The sequence below is a fragment of the Porites lutea genome, chromosome 6 (assembly GCF_958299795.1).
Source record: "Porites lutea chromosome 6, jaPorLute2.1, whole genome shotgun sequence".
NCBI lineage: Eukaryota > Metazoa > Cnidaria > Anthozoa > Scleractinia > Poritidae > Porites > Porites lutea.
In genome coordinates, this window is record NC_133206.1 from 2,807,619 (window position 1) to 2,822,983 (window position 15,365).

A 15,365-nucleotide genomic window follows, 5' to 3' on the forward strand; every position below is an offset into this window, starting at 1 on the left:
GGCTTCTTTTGATCGATCAATCAATCAATACCTTTATTAGAGTGTCTAACTAACATAGCCGTAGAGGAACCACTAAATGAGGACACGCTATAAATTAAAATAAGCAACTATTGTAGCATTAAAGTCAAATTAATAAAACTATTTACAAGTGTATCATTATTGACTAGAGACCCAAGTGTAAAATTTATAAGATTATCACATGTGAACAATTACTGAATCAAAAAAATTTTAAAAAAACCACTTAAGTGCGTATGAGCTTAGTAAAAATAGTTCATAGAGTGCAATTTTAGCTCTGAAGGTCAGCAAGCAAGGAATTTAGGTCAAGCTGTAGAATATGCTGCTTGAACACAGATAGTGTAGGAAGGTCGCTGTTCTTTTTAGGCAGTAAGATTCCAAAACCGATAAGTATTGTCTTGGTCTTTGAAGAATTTAACGGCAATTCCTTAATTGGCTGTGGCCCAGTAATCAACATCCAAGACCTCTCAAGATAACATATCTTCCATCTCCTCGATACATTTATAGTCTACTGATGCTATTAAAGTTGTATCGTCAGCAAATAGATCTACTGTGTATTTATGTATAGAGGCAGGTCATCAAGAAAGATCACAAACAGAGAGGCCTTAAGTTAGACCCTTGGGGTACCACTGATGTGAAGGCTATTATTGTGAATAGAATACTTGGACTATGGAGACGTCTCCCTCGTGATATCAGAGGAGTGTCCTCTGTAGCAGATCGCGATAAAATTATTATGTTTGTCCCCGGAAAGGAATTCACTGAGGCATGATTCACTACCTCCCCTTTTCAGAAAAAGCATAAATTAATTCCAAAAAATATGAAAAACGTTTACACCTTTATTTTGTTGTTTCATTTTATCACTTCTCGAATGATCATTTTTACACCACTCATTTAGTTTGTCTTTCTATAACTCTCGATTTACCGTTTCCAAGGACCAACGCAAATCCAAATTCGGCTTCGTTTTGAGCTACCTCTAATCACGAATGGATTTAAGAAAATTAACCGGAAACTTGGAATAGCGATAATATATTCTGTTATGATATTGCAGCGGATGATTCTAATTGGATGGTTTTCTTGTGCAAATATGTCAAAAATGTTCAATTTTTTTACTGCTCCTTTCTTAGCAATTGGTGCTCTTTTTGAAAAGCAAATACCTGTTTTGTTTTTCTGTTATGAGTGTAACTGATTTTAACATTTGTTACTAATTTCCTGTTCTTTAGGTACGTTTGCTGTCTCATCACTCAATCTCATAAATTCTTAAATCCCTAAATTTCGTTACTCTGTGAACTCAATTTTGCAGTGTTGAAAACAAACCAAATGACTGTGAAGATAGTTCATTAGACAAAATTCAGTTAGTCGGGGTTGCCAAAAAACGGGTGAGAACAATTGATAATACTAGGAAAATTGTAACAAACAGACCGTGTAATTTTGACAGCTGTTAGTGTTTTTCTCTGTTCGGTTTCTTAAAATCATAAAATTCTTTGGGCCTTTCACGGAGATCAACTAATGAGTCAGTGAGCCTAAAATTCTTGTATTGTTTCATTTAAACGTAACATCCTGAAGACTTTTTTTTTCCATTCCTCTCTGGTAACGAATCTCAAGCAATTTTGAACTTAACGAAGTCTGAGAATAGGTATAAACAGCTGAGACCAGGGTGTGAATGAGATCTTAAATTTTTTTCTCTGATAAAAGGTATACGAAAGCCTGTGAAACTAATCATAATTCTTGTATGGGGATACCGAATTTAAGCTATAGTTGTCAAACATTCTTCATCATTTCCTCCAAAATGTGTTAATGGAAGTAAACACGCTTTAGAAGCTATGGGAAAACAACGCCTCTTTCACACGTGCCCCACGCACGAGTCCGTTAGTGTTTACGACGTGAAGAAATGAACAAATATTTACCTTACAGGGTGGGACTTTTCGTTAACTTGAAAACAAATTGTAATATAGAAGGTTTCGGAAACCATTCGATCTAGAAGTAACAGTTTTGGTATTTTTTTAATCGTGTTATTTTTAATCAATTTCTTGGGTTTTAATTAGGTGAATCTTTTGAAACTGCATACGAAATTAACAAAGCACAATCAGGATTAACTTTGCGTTTGTTTCTTGTGAGGAATTTTCTGATTGCCCATGTGAATTTTCATTTGCCCGCCTTTTGCATGAATATTGATGAAGTAACTGCTCAGTTATAAGCTCCTTTAGTTTTACATAGAAGAAAACACTGCATGATTAAACATGGTTGGTTTGGTTGCCTAAAACATAGCTGTTTCTAAAAAAGCAGGCCATGTTTCTAAGAAGTAACACTTTTGATAGTTTTTATGTTGTTATTTTTAATCATTTTCTTGTTGATCAGGTAAATCTTTGTGCATGAAACGTTTAGCTATAAAAAAATTGCGAAAAAACTTTCCTTAAACACATTTAAGACATTTTTAAAAAATACACGACGTTACCGGACGTCATTATCAAGTGAAAAGAAATACAATATGAATGTTTTATAAATACAAGAAAAACAGTAGTTCATTAAAAGGAAAGTAACATAAAAATGTGTTACAAGTCAAACAAAGAGTTAAGCGCTGATGGAGTCACTCCTAGTGTTAAGGCTAGGCCTCAGTTCTTTGATGAATAGCATTTCGTAAACGAGGCAGTTAAATTTCCCGTGGCATTTCTTGAGAGCGCGAAATTGGCCCTCACTGAGAAGATTTTTGTCACCTTGCGCTTCTAAAAAATGTTTACCGATAGCTGAATACTTGCGTTCGGTAATTGCATGAAACTGCAAACGAAATTAGTAAAGTACGGTAATGATTACCTCCATGTTTTTGATCCTTGTGAGAAATTTTCTGATTGCCAAACTGAAATTTCAACTGTCCAACATTCTCTTCAAACAATGAATTGCTCAGTTTCCTGTTTCTTTTTCTTTTTCTAACTAGATCTTCTATTTTTACTGGTTGACATGGCTTTAAACATTTTTTCTGAACAACCAAGGTATTTTTCTCACTATACTTGTCTGAGCCTTTAATGAAAGTTTGTTTGCTTCTGTTTTTACGTTGGAAATTCCCATTACATGTTGAAGTCACTTGTATGTTTCCTCTTCTCCTACCAAAAAAAATACTCGTAAACAGCTGCCATTTTAAAATATGCTTCTCGTGGCTGTTAAAAGAACCCATTCCTGGCAGCTCCAGTCAGAAAACGTCCACCAGGAACATATCGCAGAGGAGACAACCATGGTAAAAAACATTTAACATTGAGAACTTAATTCAACTCCCTTAAGTAATGGTTCTTCCTATTGGCCGTACCTCAGTCAAATCAGTGTTAACATGAATTTAAGCGAAACAGACTCAGAGGCGATCGATCCAAGTGAGTCGCCTTCGGTGTACTTTTGCCCGACCAAACCAATCTATACATGGATTCTAACTGAAACGGCCGCCTTTTATGTTTCAATCACCGCAAAATCCATCGCTAGCCCTCTGACTGTATTGTTAAACGTTTTAGTTATCGTTGCGATGAAAAAGCGAAGGGCGTTGCAAAAGAACTCAAGCAATTTGTTAACTAGTATGGCCGTTGCGGATCTTCTAGTCGGCGCGGTTTCTATGCCTCTAACTACTGCTTTGGATATTCTGCTACTCCATAAGAAGTTGAGCCTTACGATCTGTAAAATTGCGGGTGCAAATCAAATAGTTCTTTACAGCGCTGTTACATCGTCCTTGTATCATTTGACTTTCATTGCCTGGGATCGCTACGTAGCGATAAAGAGGTGGAGGAGCTACAAAACCATTGTCACAAAAACCCGCCTCAAAATTTGCGCAGTGGTGGCGTGGGTGCTTACTGCCATAACAGCTATTCTTGTACCCATCTTGTGGGTTGCTGAGGTCGATCAGAAAGTCATAGCTGCCTTGAGTATCTTCTCGGCTACCAAAACGGTGTTATGTGTTGGAGTTATCGGGTTTTTCTACATCTCGATTTACCTTTCCATACTCAAACGAAAAGAAAACGAAATCAACCAAGTTTCTAGCCGAGGAAACACCAGGCTAGAGAACGCCGTCGCCAAAGCGACTGGTACAGTCACAGCGGCTTTGCTAGTATCCTATGTCCCGTCGATAATCGTCCTTTTCTTGGGAGATGCTGTTCCTTTTTTACGCACAAGTTCATATTTTCGTTGGTCGGAGTTGTTGATCCAGATGAATTCCCTTTTCAACCCAATTGTTTACTGCTTCACGATGAATCGCACCTTCAGAAACGAGGTTCTTGAGATGATTAACATCAACTCTGTACTACAACCTGCATCACGCCTTAATCCACCTCCTAAACGCCATATTAGACAGAGAGATGCACCGGCTGTGATCTTGGAAGTAAAGAACGAGTTTCAAGAAGAAAAACAACAGCCTGACCGCCATTCCAAACCAAGGTCATGTGATTCGATTGAGTTCCCTTATCCTGATCAGACCCCTGGCGCTGTCAACAGTTCCCCATCTTTAAAGGCTGAAGAACTCCGAGTCAATGTCGTCGATGTGCATCGACCCAATCCTGACCAAAGAAAGCAACGGTTGCTTCATTTTGCTGTTGCTTCCAAAAAAGAGAATCTAAGTGAAGCTGAAGAAAAAAATGATAAGGAGACATTTACCTGTACCCCACAGCAAATTACAGAAAGACTGTCCAAACCATCGCATGAAGAGGAGAAGGGCATAGCTACTGACAGAAACCCATCAAAAGCAATGGCGAGTGGGACTGCAAAAGAGAAACAAGGTCAATTTGGCGAAAACGATGACCAGAACTTTCCTAACAATGAGCCAGCAAAGCTGAAAAGCTGCATTCTGACTTGTGGAGAAATCTGTCTCATCTCCGTCCATGAAGATCAAGCTGAACTCAGGGAGCAAAAGCCAAATATCCGGTACAGTGTGACATCCACAGAGGAGAACCAAGGAGATAAAACTGACTACAGAGATAATTGTTGTGAAGGATTCCTTTCTAGTTGATGCTGATTTGACAATGTCAAAGTCCTGGCTTCGTTGAGTCCCCCTTGGCTTACATGTGTTTTAGAACTGCGAAATATCCAAATGGAATATCATGGACGGGGAGAGTTTTCTTCCAAATACACGCGATAGTGTAAGAACTTTAGCTAATTCAGTCAACACACATACCACGGTCATTCTTTCATAAATCATGATAGATAAACTTTCAGAAGGCGTCAGTCAATACGGAGGGCGATACGAGACCCTTTAAGCGGCGGACAATGAAATATGTTGTTTCACGTTTACTCTTGGTTTAAATATCATTTTCCTTTGTTTTTCCTTGTGAGAATGGTGGTGTATGATAATGATTTTGAAAATGGAAAATGAACGTTATCCACGGATAAAATTAAACCGTTAGTCATACAAGACAATAGAATTGGCGAACCTCTTATCATCTTTTCCTCGACCTTTTGAACGTCGACCTTTCAGGTGCACAAAATTTAGGGAAAGTACGGTGCAGATACACAAAAAGCAACGAAACAAATTGTTGGCCTTGTCAGTACCGTAATTAGTGACATACCGTGTGGCACGAAATTTTTGCGATAAGGACATGTTGCATTGGTTTCTTGCTGGGAAGTAATTTTTGCGATTTTCTGACATTCCCGGACAATTCATTGATAATTTTCGTTTTTATTGGAATACATATTTTCAAACAATACCAGGGTGTGCTAACCCTATGTAAAACCAGTAAAACAGAATACTTTTCTTTGCCATTCGATTACACCAACATCTGCGGTGACTGAAAGAACGAAAGAGAAAAGTTGTAATTGAACAGACACGATTTCTTAGTGCTGTATTTTTGTGTAGCAAATTTAAGTAAGAGAATATTTACTCTGGAGTAAATTTTTGCGGGAAAAATGTTTGCGGTAATTATATTTTGCGGAAGCTTATTTTTGAGGACCGCTGGAAAAATCGCAAAAATTAGAACCCGCAAGAATTTCGTGCCGCACGGTACCTTTCTTGCATCTTAGGTATGATTAATACTTATCAAGGTTGGTAAACCCCAGTTTCTATAAAATGAGTGCTTGACCATACAAATTGACAAGATAGAGCAGATAAGAAAAATGTGGTAAAACGCTGAGTAACGGATGTATCAAAAGAGGCAAGATATTGCACGGTGAGCAGGTGTGAGCATTAGAACACCGGTCTTTTTTTTTTTCAGTTCGCAAACGCCGAGGTTCGATTACTTGTTGGAACCATGTTTTCACATAGAATGTTGTATTCTGCTTTTATATGAGATTTTGCGCTTTAAAATCCACCTTTTGAGAAATTTGCAGCTTTTAGTTCGTAGAGTTCTTAGCGGTTTTCGACTTTTCCTTTTGTCGACAATCGGTTTTTGCAGTTGATTTCAGTAGCCCTTTCTGATCGTTGAACTAAGTTTGTGGTTTTGGTTTTTCAGTGACTTTTATCGCTGTTTTTCGGTAGCCCAATTAAGTGCCGCCCTCAAAATAGGCTGGGGTGCCCTGAAATGTCCAGCTGATCTCACCCTGTTTTTCCCTACGTCAGAACATTTTTTAAACCGAGGAACGGACGCTTGGTCGTCATCAATTGAACTAGTCTGAACTAACACTGCTGGAGTAACGATCACTGGAACTCTTAACAATCGTCAGAACTGGCTGTTATTCTTCAAAATAGTGTGCATGGCAGTGATGGGTTTAAGTTAGAAATTCGAGAAAATATACTAATATTTCATTTTTAAGATGACCAGTCTGGCCGGCCAGTTTGACTTTTGGTAAGCACCCTTAGTAAGACTTCAGTTCTATAAAGACTGGGTAACATGACTGAAACCGTTACGATTATATATAGAATCCAACCTTCACACCTCACCAGCTCAGGGACAGATTTCCTAAAGTTGAAATCCGTTTTCTTTTTCGTTTTATCCCAAATCTGAAATCCGGATTTCAAAATCGAAATCCAGATTTCCCAATCAGTTGAAGCCGTCAAAAGGCACGATTGAGCGTGATTCCATAGGCGTCGTGGTCGAATGCCGCCTCCGCCTCTCTCCAGATGTGTAAATGGGTGACGGGAGAACTGTTTGGGGAAACTTTACTATAGAATGCTTACAGTAATTAACCCTGTGAATGACTAGCATCCAACTCATGGATGGGGCGGGCAAAAGGGAGAGTGAGCGCCGCTGTCTTGTTCTTAGTGTCTACTTGATTAAATTCGCCTCTTCAAGATTCCAGCTTAGCTCACGACTGTCTGTTTGTGAAAAACGGCTGCGTTTTCTGGGTACTTAAGCATTTTCGTTCCAGTCTACATTCGAGAGGACAAGCTGTCACAGCGCAGACTGAGGGAGCGAACGAGAAAAGAAGGAACTGGAGAACGAAGGTACGAAGTTCCTCTTTCTCCTCGCTCCTTCTTCTCGTTTTCCTCGTTCGCGCGCTCATAACAGAGAAAGTAAGCATCGCGTTTACGGCAAGCATTAAACGACAGTAATGACCACCTGGCTACCTCTCCCTCCTGTTTATTACGTTTGTCGCGGTATGTTTACCATGTCAAGATGAGTGCTTCCACATTATCAAAAACGAAAAAGAACGGTACTTTTATTTTCCTTCTCGGATACATTAGTATATAATCGTATGACAGTTCTGCCGGTTGCCGTAAATGCGATGCCTAATTGAGCAGTCTTTGGTCATGTGACCTCTGGAGTTTGTTCAAAACAAATTCAATCCAATCAGACCTGAGGCTGGAAAACTTTTCAACACTTTTGATTCATCGAAGTTGCAAGTTTTAGGCGTAGTTTATGAACAAGCATTTTCATGATCATGGATTTATTCAGACGCTGTGGTAAATGGCCATCATGAAGTTGCTGAACATCTGAAGGCGCGTGGAGGTTCAGTTAGTGAGTTCCAGCTGGCTCATCTTATGAATAGCGCTGCTTGCACCGGGGACATAAAGACCCTCAAAAGACTGATAAGATGGACCGGACAGGTGAACGTGTCTGACTTTGATGGGCAGACGCCGCTTCATACAGCAGCCATGAATGGCAGGCTCAATGTCACTAATTTACTGCTGAAAGAGGGCGCAGGTAAATATAATGTCAGGTCCCGAGGGAAACAGTTGACAATTATTGGACGAGGTGGAGCAAAATATCGTGATTTGTCAGTGGCGACTGGATAAATTACTTCCCGAAACCGAAGGCTGAGGCAAATAGTTGATCTGCTCGCCACTGACAAATCACGATGTTTTGCGATAACTGAATTCAATAATTGTCTTATCATTCGATCACCGAGTTTGTTTTGTAATGAATATCTTCCGGAAGCAAAGCGATTTGCCATTTTTACACAAGAGCGATCGCTGAAGGAGCAAGAGCAAAATATTATTTGCAGCCAAACACAGTCGGACGACATTGCGACAATTGTTAGTAGGCTCTCGGCCAGTAAAAAGGAAGAAAAATTGAATCGAATGATAATTACTTTTGGTTTTCTGGGAGTCTTGCCGTTTCCCAAGACGAAGTCGAAGGAATTGGTTTCGCGAGAGACCTGGCAGTAACTGTATTATTGTCAGTATTCATAGGCAAATCCGGGCAAGATTGTCGATGGGGCTTTAGCCCACCCAGTTCCACAGCTCCGCGCTCCCTGAACACTTCATTCGAGATTTACTTCAGATCATTAACCCGCTGTGTTATGTTTTTTTCCCTGCAGATACTACACTTGTTAATCGGTATGGACAAATTCCCTTACAAGTAAGGTCAATTTAAAGTCACTCAATGTAACATACTCATTACGGTAACGTTTAAGACGGAATCCACCAGGAAATTGAGTAATCTTAATTCTCAATCTGTCAATGGACAAAAACTTGTACCGGGATAATTTAAAGAATATTGCATTCCTTTTAACATTTTTCAAGGCCAAATAACACCAAAGAAAATTTCTCATTGGAGTCTGAGAAAATGAATGTCAAATTTCACAAGAATTGTGAAAACACAGGTAAAATTATGAAAATTTCACGTGAAAGATGTAATTTTGTGAAATTTGACATTCATTTTCTCGGGTTCCCATAAGAAATTTTCTTTGGTGACAGTTATTACAGATGACTACTACGTCTTTAGCCCTTGAAAAATGTAAAAAAAAAAAAGCAATATCCTTTGAATTATTCTGGTACAAGGTTTTTGCCCACTGAAAATTAAAATTACTTAATTTCCTGGTGGATTCCGTCCTGAAGTCTGTTTCACGTTGGTCACTGCAGCTTGGGAAAAGACGTGCTAACGCAATATATCTCTTGATATCGTAAAAATGCATGCTTGTAGTTGTTTTACCTTAATGGCATTTAACAAGGTCAGTTATCCGCCCTACGTTCCGCTATCTTATTTCAACCTGTTACCCTTCCCAATAATGAAAAGGAGCGGAGGGGAGGATAGGCGTTTTCTCGCGGAGACGAGCGGTATCTTCAACCGCTAGAAATAGCCGGCTAAGTGGCTATGTTTTGTTGGAACGGATTTGGTTTATGGAGTAACAACGCTGAATTTATAAGGGGGACGTTTATTCAAGATCAATGAAATTTCATGGACCCTTTGTTAGAAGTGAGGTGTTTATTAGAGTGTACACGCCGTTCAGTATATCATTCTTTTACGGTGTATCTTTTTTCTTTAAAAGGTAGCCTCGGCTAATGACCATAAAGCTGTTGAAAAGGAACTAAGGAAGTTTCTCAAGGTATGAACTTCGGTATTAAGTGACAGCCTGCAAGCGACGCAGCAATTATTTTACCTTTAATAGACGACGGAAATTTTCAACAAATCACGTTTGTAAAATACCCCATTAAAAAGGCTTCTATTTTTGAATTTCTCGACCGCGAGAAAATTTTCCGTCGGGGACACTAAACAAGCAAACGAAGATGCGAACAACTTCGTACATGCGAGAGAGGATAGTGGGACGAAATTCAAAAACTCAGTTGCCAGAAAGAAACGTTATGGTCTGTCAAATGGTCAGGTAGATAAAAGCTAAGCAATCTCTCATGAAGTGCCGAGTGTTTATTAGTTTATTACGCTGCACAAGGTGGTTGTGATTTTTGAGTTGGTGGATAAAATTCCATTGTACGATAATTCTAATGAAACCTGTGTTTGTCACCAAAACAATTTGGCAATATTTTGATTTACATTCCCAAGGACAAACACATTCTTTCCAGTGAGACTGGTTATTAGTTATTCCCTCATCTACGAATCTTGCCAACTTCTTACCTTTTGTTTCAACAGCTCACAGAAGAAATTCTAGCGGATGACTCAACCACGACAAAATGCTACTCTCCTCGAGGGAAAACTCAAGTGCGAAAACAAAAGAAAGAATCCACATCGTACCGCTATGCAAAACGAGAATCATGGTCTTCGACAGATAACTCCATGGAGGTACCGCGAAGACAGAGAGGACACAGCGGTGTTAGTAAGTCACCTCACAGCTCAACAGAAATGCTCAATCTAACAGATGTACGGACCCCGTTACAAATGAACACGTCTGCCCGGCCTTCATTTTTGCGTACACGAGCAACGATACCAAACATGTCGATGAAAACGAGAGAAATGGCAGGAGGACAAGCAGATTATGTGTGAATCTTACCTGGTTGATTGGCTCCATTTCGCAGAAATTATTTTGGTTTTCCTGGTAGCTTCAGTGACCCGAGCGGAAAGGACAACGAGGACTGCATGAGAAGAAAGGCCCGGCGCGATAAAAGACGAACTGTATCGGGAGCAGAAAAATCATAAAAACTGAGACTCACTACACTCTTTTTTTATGAGAACGTTGTTTTTCCGGCCCACGGGCTAAATACTCTTATTTTTCTGACGATTTTGGGCTGAAAATATTTTCGTATTTTTCTTAAATTATAGCTTATGAGTTTTTCGTTTAAGAATGTATTGGGGTAGTACATTGCAGCGCAGGTTTCCTAGGTTTGGTGGCTAGTTTTGCCGTTTAGAGAAAGGGATAATTTTATACAGTTTCGTTGAAAACATCAGATTGTATTTACAAATTTCAACACAAAATATAATATCCTTTTCAAAATCCAGCCTTGGGTTTATTTCTTAGCATATTCTTCAACTTTGGCAAATTTCAGCCTCAATTTAAAAAAAAAAAAAAAAAGAGTCTAATCAGAATCGATTATGATTGTTTTTTGGCCACGCTGAGAAGACTACCCTTTGTACATATTTGCTAATCTTAAAATAACAAATAATAAAACTGCTTACTAGTTTTGGAGCCTCACTTGTTGTTGTTGTTGTTGTTGTTGTTTTTCAAGAGGTTTTGTTGCTCTAAAAACGAACTCAGTGAATAGAGAGTTGAGGATGCGATCTCTTCAAACTGGCAGATGTGTGCTTACTGCGAGAAAGAGGTGTATCAACTACTGGCCCACTCCACACCTCTTATAACCCGTCTTTTTGCGATTCCCTTGGAATTTTAATTTGTTGCTCAAAAATACATTTACAAAAAAAGAAAATACAGTAAATTCCATGAGTTTTGGAAACTTTCCCTCACCCCTTCCTGGCCGATCATTTTAGGGCCTGTTTACATGGAGGTGGGGGACCCCGGATAGGTGAGGTAACATGTGGCGGGTCACCCCACCTATCATGTAAACGTGATCAAAATTATAATGAGAGATTATTTGAACGGGCGGGTTACCCAACCTAAGCAGGTTACCTCACCTACCTGGGGTCCCCCACCTCCAAGTAAACAGGGCCTTAGGCCTAGTTAATACTCTGTATTTTAATACAATTTACGTATGTAGGCTGGCTTTCCTTCGTCATAGGGAGCTTGACTACCGATGACGGCAACGGGAATGTCAGAAAAAGCAACATAGGATTTATAAGCAAAAAAAACTTTGCACGTGCATCACACTTTTTTGTGCATTTCTTTGCCGTCACTTTACCACTAACACGTGAAATTCCCTTATGCGACGTTCTATTGAGGACGTAGACACACGACGACGAATTCCCCTTCTACTTTCAACCTTGGGATTTGTCTTCACGATTTCATTTCCAGGGACATTTAACTACCGGCATATGTGACATTTTAAGCGAGTTGGAGTTTGATATTACGCGAAGTCCTTTTAACAGTGGCTGTAACGTTTTGCGGCTGTCGCCGCCGTCGTTGCTAAAGCTCTTTAATAGGAAGCCAGGAACCTTACGATCCGACGGCCACGCCAATGGAGACGTCGCTGAGAAATAGACCGGCTCGCATCCTTTCAAACCTTTTCGTTTAAGGCTGTAAAAAATACATCGAACTATCGATTAATCGCGATATTAACGCGGCAATAGCGATGGATCGATGGTAAAAATGAAACATCCATAGCAATCGAGGTAGTGTAGCGAACTATATCGATAGTTTCTATGCTTCTAACATTTTAACTTCTTTGCAAAGTAAAGACACCTTTTTTACTCATCTTTGATTCACAAGGTCACAATAACGGTAAAAAACAGAAACTAAAAACAATCTGTAACCGTCCTAATGCACCAAGAATGTTTTGGCGTCTTGATTCTTGAACCGCTTTGGCGACAACGGTTTGACTGTTTAAGAGTGTTTGTTCAACTTTCAACGGTTATCATACTGAAGCTTTACCGAGTCAACGATTTCAGCACAGTTACTGAATCAACAGACAGCTCTTCTTTTTATGTCTTATTCTTTCAGCTTTCTCAGGTAACAAACTGAATTCCATGCTCTTCTTTCAGAGTTCACCCTGAGAATAAACCGACTGGCTGATGCTCTCTTTTTCCTCAAACAGCCTTTCTTTTTCTGTATCCGCTTATTTCACTTTGATCCAGCACTACTGATCGATCTTTGCTAATCATCAAACAGCCCTCCTTTTTCGGCGTCGGATTCTTCCTGCTTTTCTTTCAAGTTCTTTTTCCTTGGAAGCTTTTTCTGTCTTTCTAAAATCTGCAACAAAAAAAAAAGGAACGAATCTTCAGGTATTAGAGTATTAAAATTATTACTTAAGTTTTTCTTCATATCACTAAAAATAAGATCATATTTAGTATTACAGTGGAGCCCCGATAATCGATTTAAGGATATTCCCATTTAAAGATCAAACTGTCCTGACAAAGGTTAAAGTATCACTTATTTGTATGGAGCAGAATCCAGGGGTCAATTTAATACAACTTTTATAAGTGTAGCCGTTGTTTAAGGGTCCGAAAACAATGAGTTAAGTGAGCTACTTGAAAATGCTGAGAGAAGGGACTTTGGCAAATCGGTCGTTTCGATATAAGTTGTTTTGATACAAACTCAGGCAGTGAAATTGCACAAAAAATTTGGTTCACTTTAAGTATAGGTTGCGAGTAAACACAAAAAAACATTTTGAGTGAATATCTTCGTTCTTTAATCCAAGTACGTGGAACGAAAAAAAAAACTTGTATCAAAACAACCGGTAACCAACGTTTGAGGCTGGTAAGAAGTACAAAATGTACGAGTACATGCACGCTAGAAATACTTCACTTTATCATAAGTGTCTCCTTTGATCTTCCATGTGGCTTTTTTGAAATATTCCAAATTCTGTTCTGTGAAGTCTACAGGCTGCTCCTTCTGTTTTCGACCTGCAAGTAGTTTACAATCGACTGTCATCAATTTAAACACAATGTATTGAGAACCATTTCCACCTCTGACCAACCTCATTCCTGGGATCTCTCCCTACGGAAGAAGATCAACTTTAAACAACCAAATGCGAAAACCCAAGCGAAATGCATTTGTCTATTCTTCTCGGAAATCAACAGACCAAGAGCCCAAGAGCAATAATTTGACAGGCAGAGGGGAAGAGGGGTGGGAAAGAGGGGGAACTTTATGAATTTTTAAGTGGGTGTGTCCTACCGGAACCCTGAAACCTTAAGCTTTTACCACTAGATAATGTTCAGTTTCATTTTACAACCCTAATCTAGACTGAGAACAAAAACTTCCCACCCTATCCTAGACTACTACTAAATAGTAACTGTAATATTATTCTCCCTACTCTACAAATCAAGTTCATTCCTATAATACTAGAAATCCCAATACTTTCTACTTATTTCCTGCACGAACAATATTAATATGAGACTTTTTGGTACAATATTTCAGGGTCCAAAATTTTTCAGATCACTAAATCATAATATTCAAAGTGCTGCTTCTCTATATCTGTCTTTTTAAATCTAGATTGAAAGCATTTCTCGTTAGCTGATTCTCCACATATAGATATTACTAAGTGTTTCATTTTTTGCTGCCCTTTATCCATTAAGTGTGGGGTTTTTTGCTTGCTTTTTATCTTAATTTATATTTCAACATGATTTTGCCACTCATTTGTTGTATTTATGCTCTTAAGTTAGGGAGGGAGCTCACAGTAATAAGCCCTAACAGTTTTTGAGCTTCCTCACAAGAAAAAAATATTTATTATTCTTTCACTTAATGTAATTACAGCAAGGAGCCCAAAAGTGTGACCTACTTTAATTAACTCACATTCTTTCACCCAGACATTAACCAATCAGAAGTAGAGGAAAGTTTCCAGCTGGCATCTGATTGGATAAATTTCTGTATGAAAGAATCTGAATGAATCAAAAGGGCTCACAAGGCTCTGTGCTGTAACATCACCTTTAACCTTCCACTATTATTTTTTCAGGTATACAATTTATTGAATGTCCGTATTTTTTTTCTTGCAAATAAATAAACTGAAACTGAATACCACTAATATGTAAAATAATGCCTCCATGCAAAACATCCCCCTCATTGCCGTTGTTGTTTTTGGTTTATTTTTCTCATGCCTTATTGATTTCCTCCTCCCAACACAATGACATTTCATAAATATCTCTGGTGTTCACAGTTTTGTGAGTTTGTCGGTAATAGGTTATCAAAAGAGTGGTAGAGTAGAATTGTTTGATGTATTTCTATATACCAGAAAGTTAATCCTCAAATATCATATTGTTCTGTCTGTCTGCTATTTTCTCCTTGGTTTTGTGCGTCATTTCCCAGAAATTACGTAGGCACCACATATCCACTTTACTTTCTGCCACAACAGACCCTCTCCCTCCCTCCCCTACACAATGATGTTCTTCATGTAATGGCAATGTAATTCCTCTTAAGGCCGAGGTTAATAAATTTGTTAAAATTAGCGTCGTGTGGGGACAGTGGTTCGTCAGGTTTTCTATGAAACTATCTAGCTTTGTTGCAAATTTTATACCTGTTGATAACTTCAAGCCCTGGTTTTGAACTCCACGTGCTCCTTGTTTATCTTTGACAGTACCCGTACCTTTGAGCTTCTTGGATGGCTCTTTCGCCTTTTCCGCTGCCTTACGCTTCTGAGATTTTAGACCTGCATCCTTATTTAACAATTCTAAGCCTTTTCGGACCAGTTTAGAAGACATTTCATCCGAAGTATTTTAATCTCGTGTCTCGTAGATGAT

The 15,365-nt window shown here is 38.9% G+C and overlaps 3 protein-coding genes across 3 annotated transcripts in view; 2 read left to right on the forward strand and 1 right to left on the reverse strand.

Annotated features, from left to right (window-relative positions):
• LOC140942381 (uncharacterized) overlaps positions 1-11,208 on the forward strand; it is a 49,387-nt gene extending 38,179 nt beyond the window's left edge. The window contains exons 16-19 of the mRNA XM_073391346.1: positions 7,806-8,054; positions 8,671-8,711; positions 9,622-9,678; positions 10,218-11,208. Coding sequence (XP_073247447.1) covers positions 7,806-8,054; positions 8,671-8,711; positions 9,622-9,678; positions 10,218-10,568 — 698 coding nt within the window. The 3' untranslated portion in view covers positions 10,569-11,208. The remainder of the gene's footprint in view (positions 1-7,805; positions 8,055-8,670; positions 8,712-9,621; positions 9,679-10,217) is intronic.
• On the forward strand, positions 2,834-4,987 carry LOC140940599 (uncharacterized). The gene has a single exon (XM_073389595.1). It carries the CDS (start codon positions 3,332-3,334, stop codon positions 4,985-4,987), a length of 1,656 nt encoding a protein of 551 aa, XP_073245696.1. The 5' UTR covers positions 2,834-3,331.
• Positions 11,209-12,380: 1,172 nt separating the features above from the next.
• On the reverse strand, positions 12,381-15,352 carry LOC140941400 (uncharacterized). Its single transcript, XM_073390394.1, has 3 exons — positions 15,143-15,352; positions 13,438-13,535; positions 12,381-12,882 (listed from the first exon to the last, which is right to left on the reverse strand). Exons 1-3 carry the CDS (start codon positions 15,324-15,326, stop codon positions 12,787-12,789), a joined length of 378 nt encoding a protein of 125 aa, XP_073246495.1. The 5' UTR covers positions 15,327-15,352; the 3' UTR covers positions 12,381-12,786.
• Positions 15,353-15,365: the final 13 nt, after the last annotated feature.

Excerpts from the sequence above, each read along its gene's own strand:
- LOC140940599 (XM_073389595.1), top strand. The coding sequence starts at position 3,332 with ATGAATTTAAGCGAAACAGACTCAGAGGCGATCGATCCAAGTGAGTCG.
- LOC140941400 (XM_073390394.1), bottom strand. The coding sequence starts at position 15,326 with ATGTCTTCTAAACTGGTCCGAAAAGGCTTAGAATTGTTAAATAAGGAT. Across the intron at positions 13,536-15,142 it reads GGGCTTGAAGTTATCAACAG|GTCGAAAACAGAAGGAGCAG; the intron begins GTATAAAATTTG and ends AACTACTTGCAG. Across the intron at positions 12,883-13,437 it reads AAGGAGACACTTATGATAAA|ATTTTAGAAAGACAGAAAAA; the intron begins GTGAAGTATTTC and ends TTTTTGTTGCAG.